This window comes from Panthera uncia, chromosome B1 (assembly GCF_023721935.1).
Source record: "Panthera uncia isolate 11264 chromosome B1, Puncia_PCG_1.0, whole genome shotgun sequence".
In the NCBI taxonomy this organism is placed as follows: Eukaryota; Metazoa; Chordata; class Mammalia; order Carnivora; family Felidae; genus Panthera; species Panthera uncia.
The window spans coordinates 163,912,051-163,925,564 of NC_064811.1; the positions used below are offsets into that span (position 1 = coordinate 163,912,051).

Below are 13,514 nucleotides of genomic sequence, written 5' to 3' on the forward strand. Positions count from 1 at the left end.
AGAGAGTGCCAGCAGCTGATGGGTCTTGATGGCTCAAACTGTCCTGTTACTTTTGGTTTAAGGAATTTAATTTGTCTCACCTGTCACTGATTACAAACACCATCTTAAGTCTACTTACAACTCAATTAGCCCTTATTGAGGTGGTAGGGGGTGGCGGGCCCTGAAGGGAGAATACAATGGGGACTTGGGGTGTGTTCATAAATGTGTGCTGGTGCTGGCACTGGAGAGGCTGCCCTTAGTGGGGTGGTGAATAGGATTGTAACTGAGTACCCTGGGCATGGGGTTTTGGTCAGTGTCACAGGCTGGCTCCAGCACAGACCTGCTCCACCACACCCCCTAGCAATTCCCTCTTTGTTCCTTTCTTCTCCCAGCTGTGCCCTCTGTCTCTCCCAGGGGTTTTACCCCACAAGCCAGCTTTCTGGAGTTGAGAGCTGGGGAGAAAAGCTGAGGGTGGGGGAGACAGCTGTTCTTCAAGGGGTGGGGTTTTGCTGAGGCTGCTAAGAGTCTTGGGCATCAGTGTAGTTCAGCATAGCTGGAAGCAGTGACATTATACTAACAAATAATGATAGCAATAAATTATAGTATTAATAAAAATAATAGCAATACTTTAACTTTCAGTGGGCATTATCTCATTTAATTGTCAAAAACAACTGTCTGAAGCACAGGGAAGTTAAGTAACTTATCCAACTATGTGAGGCTTGCACCCACAGACCGCAAGATCATGACCTGAGCTGAAGTCAGACACTCAACCAACTGAGCAATCCAGGCGCCCTGACCCAAAATTTCCTTTATAATTTTCATGTGTGGAAGGACATTTGATGTTTCAGGCTTTTTGGTGATCTTCATTGGAAGTGATGGGAGGAACTGTTTCTGACAGAGAGGAAGGTGAGGGCTGTTGTAGGAGATGTTTGGGGCAGTAAGAGAGAAGGTGAGGTGGGAGAAGCACTGTAAGTCCCCTGTTAAGGTGTCTGCGGAGGCCCCCAGGAAAGGGGAGATTCCTAGGAGAGGGAACTGGGGTGGGCATGGGAGGTCCAAGTTAGGAAACGATGACCCAGTCTCCCAAAATATTGACATAAGAGGACAGTTTGTTTTTCCAACCGTCCTTTTCCTATGCCAGTTTCCCCCGTGCTGCCTTTCCATACAGTACCACCAATGCCTGTTATCACCCTGTTAATTTCCTTCATGGCACTTATCTAAATTGAAAATCATCTGATTTACTTCCAGAGTATAAGCTCCATAAGGAGAAAGGCCCTTCACTATTTTTGTTCACTTCTGTATTTCTGGTATCTAGAACAGGGCTTGGCATAAAGTAGAACTTAATAAATGTGTGTTGAATAAATACATGTATGTTAACATGAATGAATGAAATGATGAAATTTCAGGACTTGCGATGCCTGGGTTGGGGAGAAGTTTGGAGGCAGTGTGACCTTCTTCATATAATTCAGAAAGCACCTGATGCAGAGGCTGCCTGGGGACAGTGGCCGCTCTGCCTCCCACCTCACAGGCGCAAGTGTGCACACTATGTTCCTGGTTTTATGAGGACCCTGAGACTGTGCTCCTAGTACTGGACAGGCTGAGGCTCCAGCTGCTTGTTTTCTGGAGAGGAGGAGCCCCTCTCTCTTTTTCTTTCTCTCTCTCACCCCCCCCCCCTTTTTCTAAAATAATAAGTAGGTCTGGGGGCTTAAGAAAAGGCTTGTGTCCTCAACAGCACTTCAGGGGAAGATGGGCAGGAAGAAGGCTTTGCTTTCTACTTTGCTGCCCCTCCTACAGCTAAAGCAGTCTTTAGCCCCACACATTTCGAAGAGTCCTGCTTTTCTATTACTCCTAGCCTGTTGGACAGAGAGAGGCTTGTTGGAGCAGCAAGTAATGGGGTTGCTAGAGAATGGCTATTTCTATGCCACATAAGAAATCACCATGAATTTAGTGGCTTAAAAACACTGCCATTTAATGTGCTCATGGTCCTGAGGTCAGGATTCTGGAAGGGCAGGATGGGGGGAAGCAAACCCCTGTTCAAAGGGGGGGTCTGCTGGATCAGCTGCACTTAGCTGGAGCCTAGCTGGGACAACAGGATTACTCCTGCTCAATGGATGATGACTGACCCAGTCTGATGATCTCTCCAGCATACCAGAGGGGCTTTTTACTTGGCAGCTCAGGGCCCCCAGGAATATACATTTGGAAGCTTCCAAGCTTAGGTTGCTTTTGAAGCTTAGGCTAGAATGGGTTGGGCATCCCTTCTGCTGACTTTAATTGGTTAAAGTGAGTCCCAGGGCCTTCCAGAACTAAAGGGGAGGGGCCCCACCAGGGTGTGATTAGGGGAAGGCATATTGCAGTGGCTGTCACCAATGCAATAGCCTACCCAACATGAGTCAGATCTAGGAGGAAGAACAAGACGCGTTACTCCAGGCCTGAGATGACCCCTTTGTTCCAGTACTGGGCCTTGAAATTAGATAGATGTAGGCTCCCATCCTGGCTTGGTCACTTCTCAGCTGCCTGACCTTCCTTGGCTTTGGAGGCTTACTGAACCCTGGCCTCCTGCCTCTCCAACCTTCAGTGTTGCTCCTGTCACCTGTATAGACAGGCAAGTGTGAACACCTGTCCTGGGATGTGCTTCCTGTCTTTCCCTTTCTGCTTGTGCCTCTTATGTCCCATGGTTGCTCTCCAGGCACTCTCCTGCCTGCCTCCTTTCCCAGACACCCTGATCTGTCCCCTCTCTGAGGCATTGCTATCTACCCCTCATGCATTCCACAGGCTACCTTGTGTTTTCAATTTTCTTTTTACATGTCCCTTCTGTCTCCTGCCATCTGAGTAGAAGCCCTTTGAGTGTAGGATTTGAGTCCAGAGAAGCTGGGAATGCTTGCCAAGGTGAAATAGGCAGGTTGGCTTGGAGAAGGCTAGACAGATGGCCACTGTGGTGACTGCACCTTCCCAGCTGGGAGACTCTGAGGTAGTAGCAACAAGAGCCACCCTGGTCTCCTGCCAAAGAGGCTGGATTCAATAGGCCAAGGAATTGGCTGGTGAGGTGAGCAGCTAGAACATAAGAAAGGGGAGGCCGAGGTTAGGGTTGGTGGAGGGGTTCTCTTTTGGAGAGGACCCTGTGCCTTGCAGACAACCATGTCCCTTAGTCTCCTTTTCTCCTTCCTCAGGATCAGTCCAGGGTCTGTTCATAGATAAAATCACAGGGTTGGAGAGTAGTAGAGACTGGCTGGAAGTCCACATGATGCCAAGGCCCGTGCTTTGCCACCAGCCAACACTGCCTTCATCAAGGCTGTCTGCACCTCTCTCACTGGTAGGTTGAGATGTCACCTTTCCTGTTCCAGGTGGAGAAGCCCCAAGGAGCTGCCATGCCACAGCCTGGAAAAGCAGGGTAGCTTGAGTAGACAGAAGTGGTTCTAGAGGGCATGAGAAATGGCATTCTTTATTCATAAATAGAAACATAAAATTATCAGAAATAGTTTACATGGCCATTTTTGGGCATCAAAAATAAAACAAAGCTGTCAAAAGCAAATCAATCAAACAAACAAAATAACAAGAAACCACCTAGAGAAAAATAACTATGTGCATATTCTTCCAAATGCCAGTCTGTCCAAAGCCAGCCTTGACTGGAGGTTCTAGCTCTGCCTGTGGACTCAGCACAAGACCGACCACACAACAGGTGAGGGAAGCATCCACTGTACAGGGTTCACAGCTTCCTGCCACAGCAGCTCTGGCTCAGGAGAACTCAGGATCCATGGGGAAAGCCCTCCCCCAAAGCTGCTTGCCCCAGCCTGCCTTCCCCTGGGTATCCCTCTCAGCTGGGCCGGGGCAAGAGCAGGGCAAGGAGCAGAGGCTCAGCAAGTGCTTCTCAGGGGAGAGCTAGCTCTCCCCGGTCCCTGTAGAGTTCAGTGCCTGTGGAGGCCAGAGTGCAGCCAGCAGGACACAGCAGCCAGAAGAAATACCCCCAGGGGAACCCTGAGAGAGTCTGGTCATTGCAAGGCCCGGAGGCAGAGTCCCCTTCTTGGTGAAGTGGTGCTGGATGCTGCTTGCTATCTCTTTGTAGGCAGCCAGAGCATTTTCAGACCAAGCATCCTTTGGAAGAGCAGAGCCAGTGGATCTGACTGAATGAGCAAGTATGCCAGCAGGAGTGTTCAGAGCAAAGGGCAGCCAGCTCCTGCTGGCTGGCCCTGGGCCAGACCCTCTGCTCTGAAGCCCTGTCATCTGACTTCCCAGTCCCTGCTCAGCCTCTGTTGTTCAGAGCCTCCTTCCAGAAAGGCTGAGTTTGGCATGGGGAAGGGAAGAAAAACCACATGGCAGTGAGGTCGCTATGTTACACTGTTGCACTCTGGTGCCACTTTGGGCTACTCTGGGGCCTTGGGCTGGTGGCAGACCAGGTAGGGCATCCATGGTTTGGCTTTAGGTCAGGATGCAGAGTGCAGGGCAGTGTCACACCATGGTGGAGTGCAAACCTTGCCCCTGAGCTCCCTCCCCTGGGCTTAGCACACACCTCTTCTCAGGCAAGGTCTTGAGCGAAGAGTGCCGGCCAGGCTTTTGGCTGCTTTTTGGGGGTGGGGAGTGGTGGGGTATCTCCAGCCTGGGAAGGAAACAGCAGCCCCTTTATCTCGTGGCAATCTCACTGAGAAAAAGGACTCAAACAAGGCACAGGCTGGTGAAAATAGAGGGAATGAGGGCCGTGTGTAGGAGTGCTGACAATATAGACTCCATTTTTGGCCCTCCATCTTGTTCGTGTTCACTTGATGACCTCTCTTGGGAATACGTGTTCTGGGCCCCTCGGAGATTAACATACGTACCTTAGACATGCCTTCCAAGGCTGGTATTGGGGGAGGCTTGTTTCAGCCTCCCATGAATCTGTTAGAACACAGTCTTTCCTCTTCCTGATGAACAGGTGGTGCCACAAGATCTAATTAAAGGTTAGCTGTCAATTAGGTGCATGCAAACCCTTTGATATTACTATAATGCCCTTCTGTGTGTTCCGTGGCTGTATAAAATCTGTGGACTAAGGTCCAGACTTTGTGGAGAATAGCTGTGTAGAGTGCCTGGATCATCCCCCACCCTATTCTGTCAGTACATTACCCTGAATAAAATTCTGTGTAAACTGAATGGAGTCACCTGCTTTGTTTTCTGGTCTCAAAGTGCCTTCTCAGTTTGGGAGATAGTATACCATCCCTGTTCCACTTTCTAACAGTGTGGCTTAGGGAATGGGATATCTTTGACCTGAGGGTCTGCACTGTGCCCTATGGAGGGCACTGCACTCCAGGCAGGAAGGAGGCTTTTATCTATCCGTTTCAGGTTTAAATCTAGCCTATGACTAAGAGCAATTGCTTGAAATTCCAGAAAAGCTTCTCTGTCACATGAAGGCAGCAGGACAGGCACAGTTTAACCTCAGGGACTAGAAGGCAGAGCCAATTGCAGAGAAGGTGGCCCTGCCCTCAGCCCAACTCAGAAAAAACGTGGTGGCTCTGGAGGAATGGGGGCTGTAGTTGGGGTGGGGGGAGGGTGATGAGAAGCAGCTCCCACTCCCACTCTGGGTCCTTGAAAAGACTGTGGTCAGGGAGGCAGAACCAGGGGTTTGGTCTCAGATTGCTAAATACCCAGACTCTCATCCCTCCTACCTCAGTGAACCCCTCTCAGCAAGCAGGCATGAAGCTCAGGAATCCAGCAAGGCTTGGCTGTCCTAAGAAAGAACAGCAGCTGTAGCTTGAGTCAAAAATAGAACATGGAACAGTTCTGGCTGCCTGCTAGATCTGGCTTGCTTCTGAAAAGACAAGAAAGAAAAAAAGACGAAAGAAGACCAAAAAAATTTTTTTTTCTCTGAACCAAGCAACTGAAAAACTCTACCATTCTCTTCTCCCCCCAGCTCTACACATCTTTAGAAGAGAAACACCAGCACCCCCTCCCCGCTCTGCCTTCCCCTGCCAGGTACTGGCCCAGCCCCCAGAAAGCTGAAGCCCTCTGGTTTCTTTACAGCTGGGGGCTCCTATGGGGCCCAGGTGGAGGGAGGCTAGCCAGTGGCCCTGGGGCTGTTCATTAAGACTGTATTTGTGCCTCTTCTCTCTGCCTGGGGCTCTGGGGACTGCTCCTGACCTATAAGCCACACCCACCCTGTGTCAGGTGCTTTTAATCTCCCCCTCCCCAGGGCCTCAGTGTCTATGGCTTTAAGAAGAGTGGTCACTGAAGTCAAATTTGGGCTACCAGTTGTCTAAGGCTGCTCACCTCCAGTTAGCAGGGCCCAGCAGGGTCTGGTCATTACTGCCTGGCTTCTCCCTCTAACCTTCTCTGGGCTTTGCTGACTCTAGACATTCCTGGGCTGCCCCAGCTTTCCCCTCCTGTCTGTGGCTGTCCAGAATTGGGACAGCTCTGATGTTGCTAAGCAAGGTTCCCCACACCTGACTACAAGCCCTACAATTCGGAGACCACAGGAGAATAGCTCAGGTTATAAACAGGTCAGGATCCAAGGCTTATGGTCACAGATGGCTTCTTTCTATTTCCAAGGCATCCCAATGTGTCCAGGGGCAGAAAGGTAGTTGTGGGAACACACAGAATGGAGTTTCTGTCATGGGGTGGCCATTGGCCAATATGGCAGTCACCATCATCCCTGGGAGAGGGTCTAAATATTTTTAAACAAAGGACAAGGTTTAGGGATCTATTAACCAAATGATGGAGATCCCTGGATGCATCTGTTGGGAAAGCTAGAGGTCTGGTGGGCTGGAGGGATGGTAAATGCTGGAATGTGGGCAAGGGTTGGAAAAGTCATGTAGCAGTCCTTCTCCTTCTCTCTCCTCCCCTGTTGGGTCCCAGGTCTGTGCCTTGGGGAAGGCTTCTCTCGGAGACATGAGTTATTGAGCAGGGTAGTGGGAAGAGGACCCCTCCTTGACAGGCTCTGTACCCCTGCCTCCCAATGTCAGGTCCCAGGGTCTCCCTCTCCCAGGAGGCCCCTCAGATCTCAGTGGCTATGATATCCTCGTAGGGGATGTCGGCCCCTTCAAGGTCAATTTCAAAGGCCTCCCCTGCACCGTCCCCATGGGCCAGCTGCTGCAGGGCCTTCTCCAGGCGCTGATTCCGCTGGTACATGGCCAGGTAGCTCTGCTGTAGCTGCTTCTGGTACTGGATCACTTTCTCCTTCTCCTCCTTCCACACCAGCCGCTCATGCTGGAAGCCTGAGGACATCTGGTCGTGGCCTTGCCGCTCCTCCTTGAGCTCTGCACGCAGCCGCTCCAACTCCCGCTGCAGGGCGGGGATGTCCTCAGAGAAGGTAGTCCCAGGCCCTGGCCCTAGCCCTGGCCCCAGAGACACAGCTTCCCGCTGCAAGGCAGCCTGGGCCCGCAGCTCCAGCAGCTCCTGCTCCAGCAGGTTCACCTTCTCTCGGAGAAGCTCGGACTCATTTTTCTTGCGCTGAAGCTCATTCTCACAGACCTCAAGCTCCAGGCCCTTGGTGCGCAGAGCACTCTCTAAATCCTGAGTCTTCAGCTCCATGCCCTCCAGTTTGCCCCGTGTGTCCTTCAGCTGTGCCTTCAGACTAAGGATCTCACTAGCCTTGGTGTTGATTTCTGTCTGGGACTCCTTCAGCTGCTGCTTCAGAAGAGAGATTTCACCCGACTTCTGGCACACCTGCCAAGGGTTGGGTTGGGAAGAAGAGAAGGTGATAAGATATAAGAGGTCCTTATCTGGGGAGAGTAACATCTTAACTGCCTAAAGAATTAGGCTGGTCCTGACATGGTGTCTCAAGAGAGTTCCCAGGCATGATGGTCTGGGTGACCCATGAAGGCCAAGCCCCTCTCTGAGGTTCCTGTCATTCTGTAGTCTTAGTCTGTCCACATGCCTGTCTCAACCCCAAATTAGAGTCTATATCTCAATCAGTACCCAAACCCATGGTTGTGTGTAAACCAATGCTCACTACTGGTAGCTCCATCATCCACACTTAACATTAATGACCTTGAGTTCCATGTCTGGCAAACTTCTGTCATTCATGTTTGTGCCCACATCTTCTGACCTCACCCTTGTGCATACCTGGCTCCTCTCCTTCCCTACTGGGGATAAAGACTATTTTCAAGCATTAACTGCTACACGCCAATGACCAGCTACATGCCAGTGACCAGCAACATGCCTGCCTCAGAGACAGTGTCCAATTCAGATCTGCCAAATGGCAAGCTACTATGTTCTCCCCCTGCCCCACCCCTCCACCATTTCTATTCTTATTCCCCTTTGAAAGTTGGCCAAAAGCAGCAGACAAAATCAAAGGCACTGATTCAGACCCATGCATCTCTGGGGTCTTGACCATTTGGGGTCATGGGTGGCTCAAAAGATGACCTAGACCAGTTTGGTTGGCTGTGTCACAAGAATGTTTCCTGCTGACCTGTGGGAAAGCTGGACAGAATGAAGGTCAGAGCCTGGGCCTCTACAGAATGGATTCTTGGAACAAGACCAGAAGCTACCTTAATTTTTCCTCACTTCTCTCATAGTAGGAACCCCCAACTCCTTGCTCTCATGAGCCACTTATGAAGCAATGCATAACCTCATCCACAATGTTTGTGTGGGACCAGGAATGTCTTTCTAAGGCAAAACCTGTGTTTGTTTCATGGAGGGAGCAACATAGAGTCATGGTTGAGGCATGGGCCTGCTTTTGAATCCTGGCTTGACCACATATGTATATGATTGGCTGATCTTGGTGATAGTATGGGGTAGTGATTAAAAATGTGAACTTTGGAGCCAAATCATTAAATCAAATCCTGGCTCTGATACCTATTATGTGGTGATCTTGGGCAAGTCATTCAACTAGTTGTTTGCTACTATAACTTCTGTGTTGTCAGTTTTCTTAACTAAATTAAGGATTATTTATAATAACCCTACTTCATAGGGTTATTATAAGGATTAAATGGGAGAACCTAGGGTTTGGCACTTAATAAACACTTGATAAATTACTATTCTAAATATGTTTGCAATATATTTATGTGATATTATAAATACTTATTTTATTTATTTTACTGTCTAGACTGGACATTCTGGGAATGAGGTCACAGTGATGTCTAGCTTAGCTGGGAATTGGACAAATAAGCATGGATGCCTAGCACCAGGACGAGCTTATATCTTTGAGGTGCCCCAAAATGTCTCTGATCCCTGGCTGAGAAATGATAGTTAGGGTGGGGTCTTCTGTGCCATCATCAATAGGAAAGAGGAAAGACCCCTATGGCCAGCATCCTTTCCTCTGTGGGAAGCCTGGCAAATAAGTGATTTTCCCTTCTCACCTGTCCAGTACCCCCATTCATCTCTTTCATAGAAAGGATCATTTTCCTCTCTACTCCTGATAACATTTGTCACTCTAATTTCTAGAATGAGTACAGAAAGCTCCAGTGCAAACAGGTGCTTATGTTGCTGAGGTTGTGTCACCCTGACCTGGGGTGGCACTGGTCTAATCAGACACAGTGCCTCCTCAGTTCCTTTCCAGGGTAGGAGTCTTTGGGGAGAATAAAAGAACCACCATGCCCACACCCCTATCCACCTTGAGAGGCCCTTCAGGTGAGAAAAGCTATTTTCTGGAGATCAGAATGTGGGGGTTAGCTTCTCCAGCTAAGCCAGGTCCAGATGCCTCATTTCCAGGTATGGTGTGCCCTTCTCTTGCTCTTCTATGTTTCCATTGCAGCCCACCAACTAGAAGCCCCACTTACAGTTCTGTGTAGAATGGCCCATTCTGTCAGTGATACCTGCCACAAATGAGGTCACTCTTACTAGTGCGTGGGGTCCCTTCTCTCAAAAATAACAAAGTCTGCTCTCTTGTGGGCTCTTGAACCAGCGTGAACTCATGCTCAGGCATGGCTTGTGTTTCTTTTGAGCTTTCTGCAAGCAGATGAAGTGGGTCGGCCCTCAGCCCAGTGAGGCCTCTATTCCCTCAGTTCCAGCTCCTCAGTCAATGACTCAGTTAGCAAACTGAATTCTGGAGGCCATGAGGCCCTGAGGCGGGAGAGAGTAGGAAGCTCACACTAATTGTACTCCCGACATGGTTCACCATGGAGCCCTTTGTTTGGGTCACAAGGCTGGCACTCTGGCTCACTTTGTCTGGGCAATTTGTGTACACACACCATGGGCTAGAACCTGGAGGAGAAGTGGGGACTGGTATCAAATAGCTGACCACCCCAAGCCCCCACCATAAGCCTCACCTCCCACTGAGTCTCTTCCAGTGCAGGGGCAAAGCTGGTCTTCTCCTTCTCATAGGACTTGAGCTTGGTCTCCAGCAGGTCCTGTTCCTTCATGAGGCTCTCAAGCTCCTGCCGGAGCTGCCTCTTCTCCTGCTGGAGCTGGAGCACCTGGAGGTGCAGCATCTGCTGTGTGCGCTGGCTCTTCTGTGAGGCTTGCTTCAACTTGCCACTGCACTTCTGCTCCAGGCCATCCAGCTCCTCCTTGCAGCGCCACTGCCGTTCTTCATAAGCCTGACTGGAGGCCAGCTCCTTGTCCTCAAGGCTACGCTGCAGCTTCTGGAGTGCTCCCTCCCTCTCCAGCAGCTTCTGCTCAAGCTCCTGGATGCTGCACTCATCTGTGGAGATGGGGGAGCGGATGCATGAGGAAGCCTTGTCTGCCTTGCTTGGGTGGGCCAGCTTGCTGCCCCCATCGGAGAAAGACAGAGCCTTCAGACTCATCATGTTGCTGTCCTGGAGGATGATGCCCTGGGTGATGTTGTGGGCTGAGCCCCCAAAACGGCTGGTGGGCCCCACTGGTGTAACCAGTGGATCCAACTGGTAGCTGCTGCTGGTGCTGTGCGTGGGCAGGCTAGACATGGAGTTCCGGCCAGAGTCAGACAGTGCCCCAGAGCACAGGCTGGGCTTTGGATCCTGTTCCTTGGGCTTGTCTGGAGGGGCAGGGTGCAGCTGGTGGCTGGCGCTCTCAGGGGATGAGTGGAGGATAGCTCCTGACCGTGGCAGCACAGGCTTGAATGCTGTGGGCCTCACTGCACCTTTCTCTGACCCCTGGTGAGGAAAACAACCATATTGATTCCATGTCTCACTTCAACTCCCCTCTCACCTTTCCCTCCCTTGCTGGGTGTGTGTGCTGGCCACACAGCATCCTTTTTGGTAATAACCATAGGCGATCTTGCCTGTTGCTATGAAGCAGCTGAATATGGTGAGTCTCTCTCAAGAAGGAGGAATTCCTTTGTGGGTAGGGGATGTACTTAAGGATCACTGAGTTACTTTGTTTTACAAACTACTAACCTGTCATCAGCTTGTCCCAGACCTTGTGAGATGATGAATAGCATCTTTAGGTTCCCTGGCTGAGATCCCTAGGCCAGGGCTCTGGTTCTGGGTCTCTGTGTGGTGTAGGGTAAGGGCATTAGGCTCAACAAGCATGGTCGACAAGCATCCCTTCTTCACCTTCACTGCCCCTTCCAGTAGGCCAGAAGCAAGAATACTGGCTGTGACTAATATCAAAGGGTTGGGAAGACCACTTGCAATAACAATCCTTTTTTTTTTAATGTTTATTTATTTCTGAGACAGAGAGAGACAGAGCATGAGTGGGGGAGGGGCAGAGAGAGAGGGAGACACAGAATCTGAAGCAGGCTCCAGGCTCTGAGCTGTCAGCACAGAGCCCGGCGCGGGGCTCGATCTCACAGACCGTGAGATCATGACCTGAGCCAAAGTCGGCCGCTCAACTGACTGAGCCACCCAGGTACCCCAACAATCCTTTCTTAAAACTGTCATTTTCATTGGAAGAGTACCCTGCAGTCTACAAACCCTTTAAATTTGGAAAGCTTAAAGCTCTATGCAAACTAAGTGGGTCACTTCCTAGAATATCAAAGTCATGGATTCATCCCCCCAGGTGGGGGCATGTGATTAACTAGGGAAATTGTTCTCAAGTCCACTGGTTGGGCCCATGAGAACTTGAGCTGGCATAAGGGCTGGATTTCTGACTTTATAGGCCTCTTTTTACCTCATCCCTGCTAAACTGATGATAACAAACTCAGTTCTTATCCCACCGAAGACACTTTCAAGGCCTGGCTTGAGTGAGGAGCTGCTGCACCACAACAGCAGCAAGTGAGGGAAAGGCCCACCTCCAGGAGTCTGCTAGCAGCAAAGCTGCTAGCTCTCTACAAGCAGACTCTCCATTGGCTCTTCCAGATGATAATAGAGCTCCCTCCCCTTGCCATGTACTTGAAAATGCTGCTGTTGGTCCTGTTTTGACAATCCAGAGTTCCATTCCAGTAGGGCTCAGAAAGGCTTTCATTTCTCTTTTGCTTTTTGTGTAAGGGCTCACTCAAGACTTCCAGTTTAGGGGCATGACCAGTGCTTCAGTTCCCTCGTCCAGCCTTTGATCTCTGTGGTGTGACTGAGCATTTCCACCCTCACCACCACTGCCCTGGCTTCTTGGGTTTTTAAATGTTTGTATCACTGCCTTCATTCCCATCCTTGCCCCCACTCTCTTCTTCCCATTTTGCTCTCTATTGCTTTTCCAACCCACCCACTCTTACCAAAGACACTTGCTTACCATTTCTAGCTGACTGGAGAAGGGCATAAGCTTGGGTGGGGTGGACGGGCCAAAGTCCACCCCAGCCTGGCCGCCTATGTCCCCACTAGACAGTGCAGTGTAATCTGGGTGGTGGGAGCCCCGGGCTTTCTGGCTGACCTTGATGTAGAAGAAGTCTTCACTCTTTCCCATTTTGGAGCTGGACTTGCCATGGCCTGAGTCCTGGGAGAAGCCAAATCTGAGAAGCCCATCTGAATATCGATTGAGTTTCTTGAGATGGGAGGACTTGCCCAGCTTGTACCGTGAAGCTCGGCAGTGCTTGCCATGGAAGCTGTGGCCAGAAATGAGGCTACTGACACTACCCATGCTGACTTGGGGCTAAAGACAGACAGGGCAGAGCAGGGATCTGATGTGGCTGCAGCAGTAAGGGGCAGTCCTGGTACCAAGAAGAAGCTGCGGTCATAGCAGAAGCCTCACAGAACCTGGGAGAGCTGTAGACCTGTAAGGGGACAAAAGGTAGAAGTCAGCCTGAGATGAGCAAGCCACGGCACAGTCCTCAATGGTGACTTTCGTGAGGAGCTGCTCTGATGGCCAGATCTGAGTAGTAGAGAAATGTATGCTTCTCCTGATGAAAACTCAGCCTTGACTCTGTTACTGGACTCTTTTGTTCACTCTTCCTTTGTCTACTAATTCAACAAACATCATTGAGACCCTCCTTTGGGATGGCCCTCCTCTAAGTCCTGGGATACAGTAGTGACTAACATGGCTATTGTCCCCACATTCATGGGGCTTGTGTTCAATGTAGTGTGGACAAGCCATCAACAAATCAATGTTTACCATCCTTAGGATATATGTGCTGGGAGCGGGGAAATAAAGCACAGTGAGCAGCATAGAATTCTGGGAGGTCATTATTTTATACAGGTGGCACAAGGGAGGCCTCTTTATTGGGGTACTGCTTGAAGAAACCTCAAGAAAATGAGGGAGCAGCCATGTGGAAATCTGGGGAAGAGAGATGCTCAGAAGCCTCAAGAGCAAAAGCTCTAAGTCCCTGTGGTAGCTTGTGCTTGGCATAT

General features: G+C 50.3%; 1 protein-coding gene across 1 annotated transcript; it reads right to left on the reverse strand.

The window, feature by feature from the left end:
• Positions 1 to 3,399: 3,399 nt before the first annotated feature.
• On the reverse strand, positions 3,400 to 12,825 carry LZTS1 (leucine zipper tumor suppressor 1). The gene is made up of 3 exons (XM_049632497.1): positions 12,463 to 12,825; positions 10,146 to 10,949; positions 3,400 to 7,602 (listed from the first exon to the last, which is right to left on the reverse strand). Exons 1-3 carry the CDS (start codon positions 12,805 to 12,807, stop codon positions 6,931 to 6,933), a joined length of 1,821 nt encoding a protein of 606 aa, XP_049488454.1. The 5' UTR covers positions 12,808 to 12,825; the 3' UTR covers positions 3,400 to 6,930.
• Positions 12,826 to 13,514: the final 689 nt, after the last annotated feature.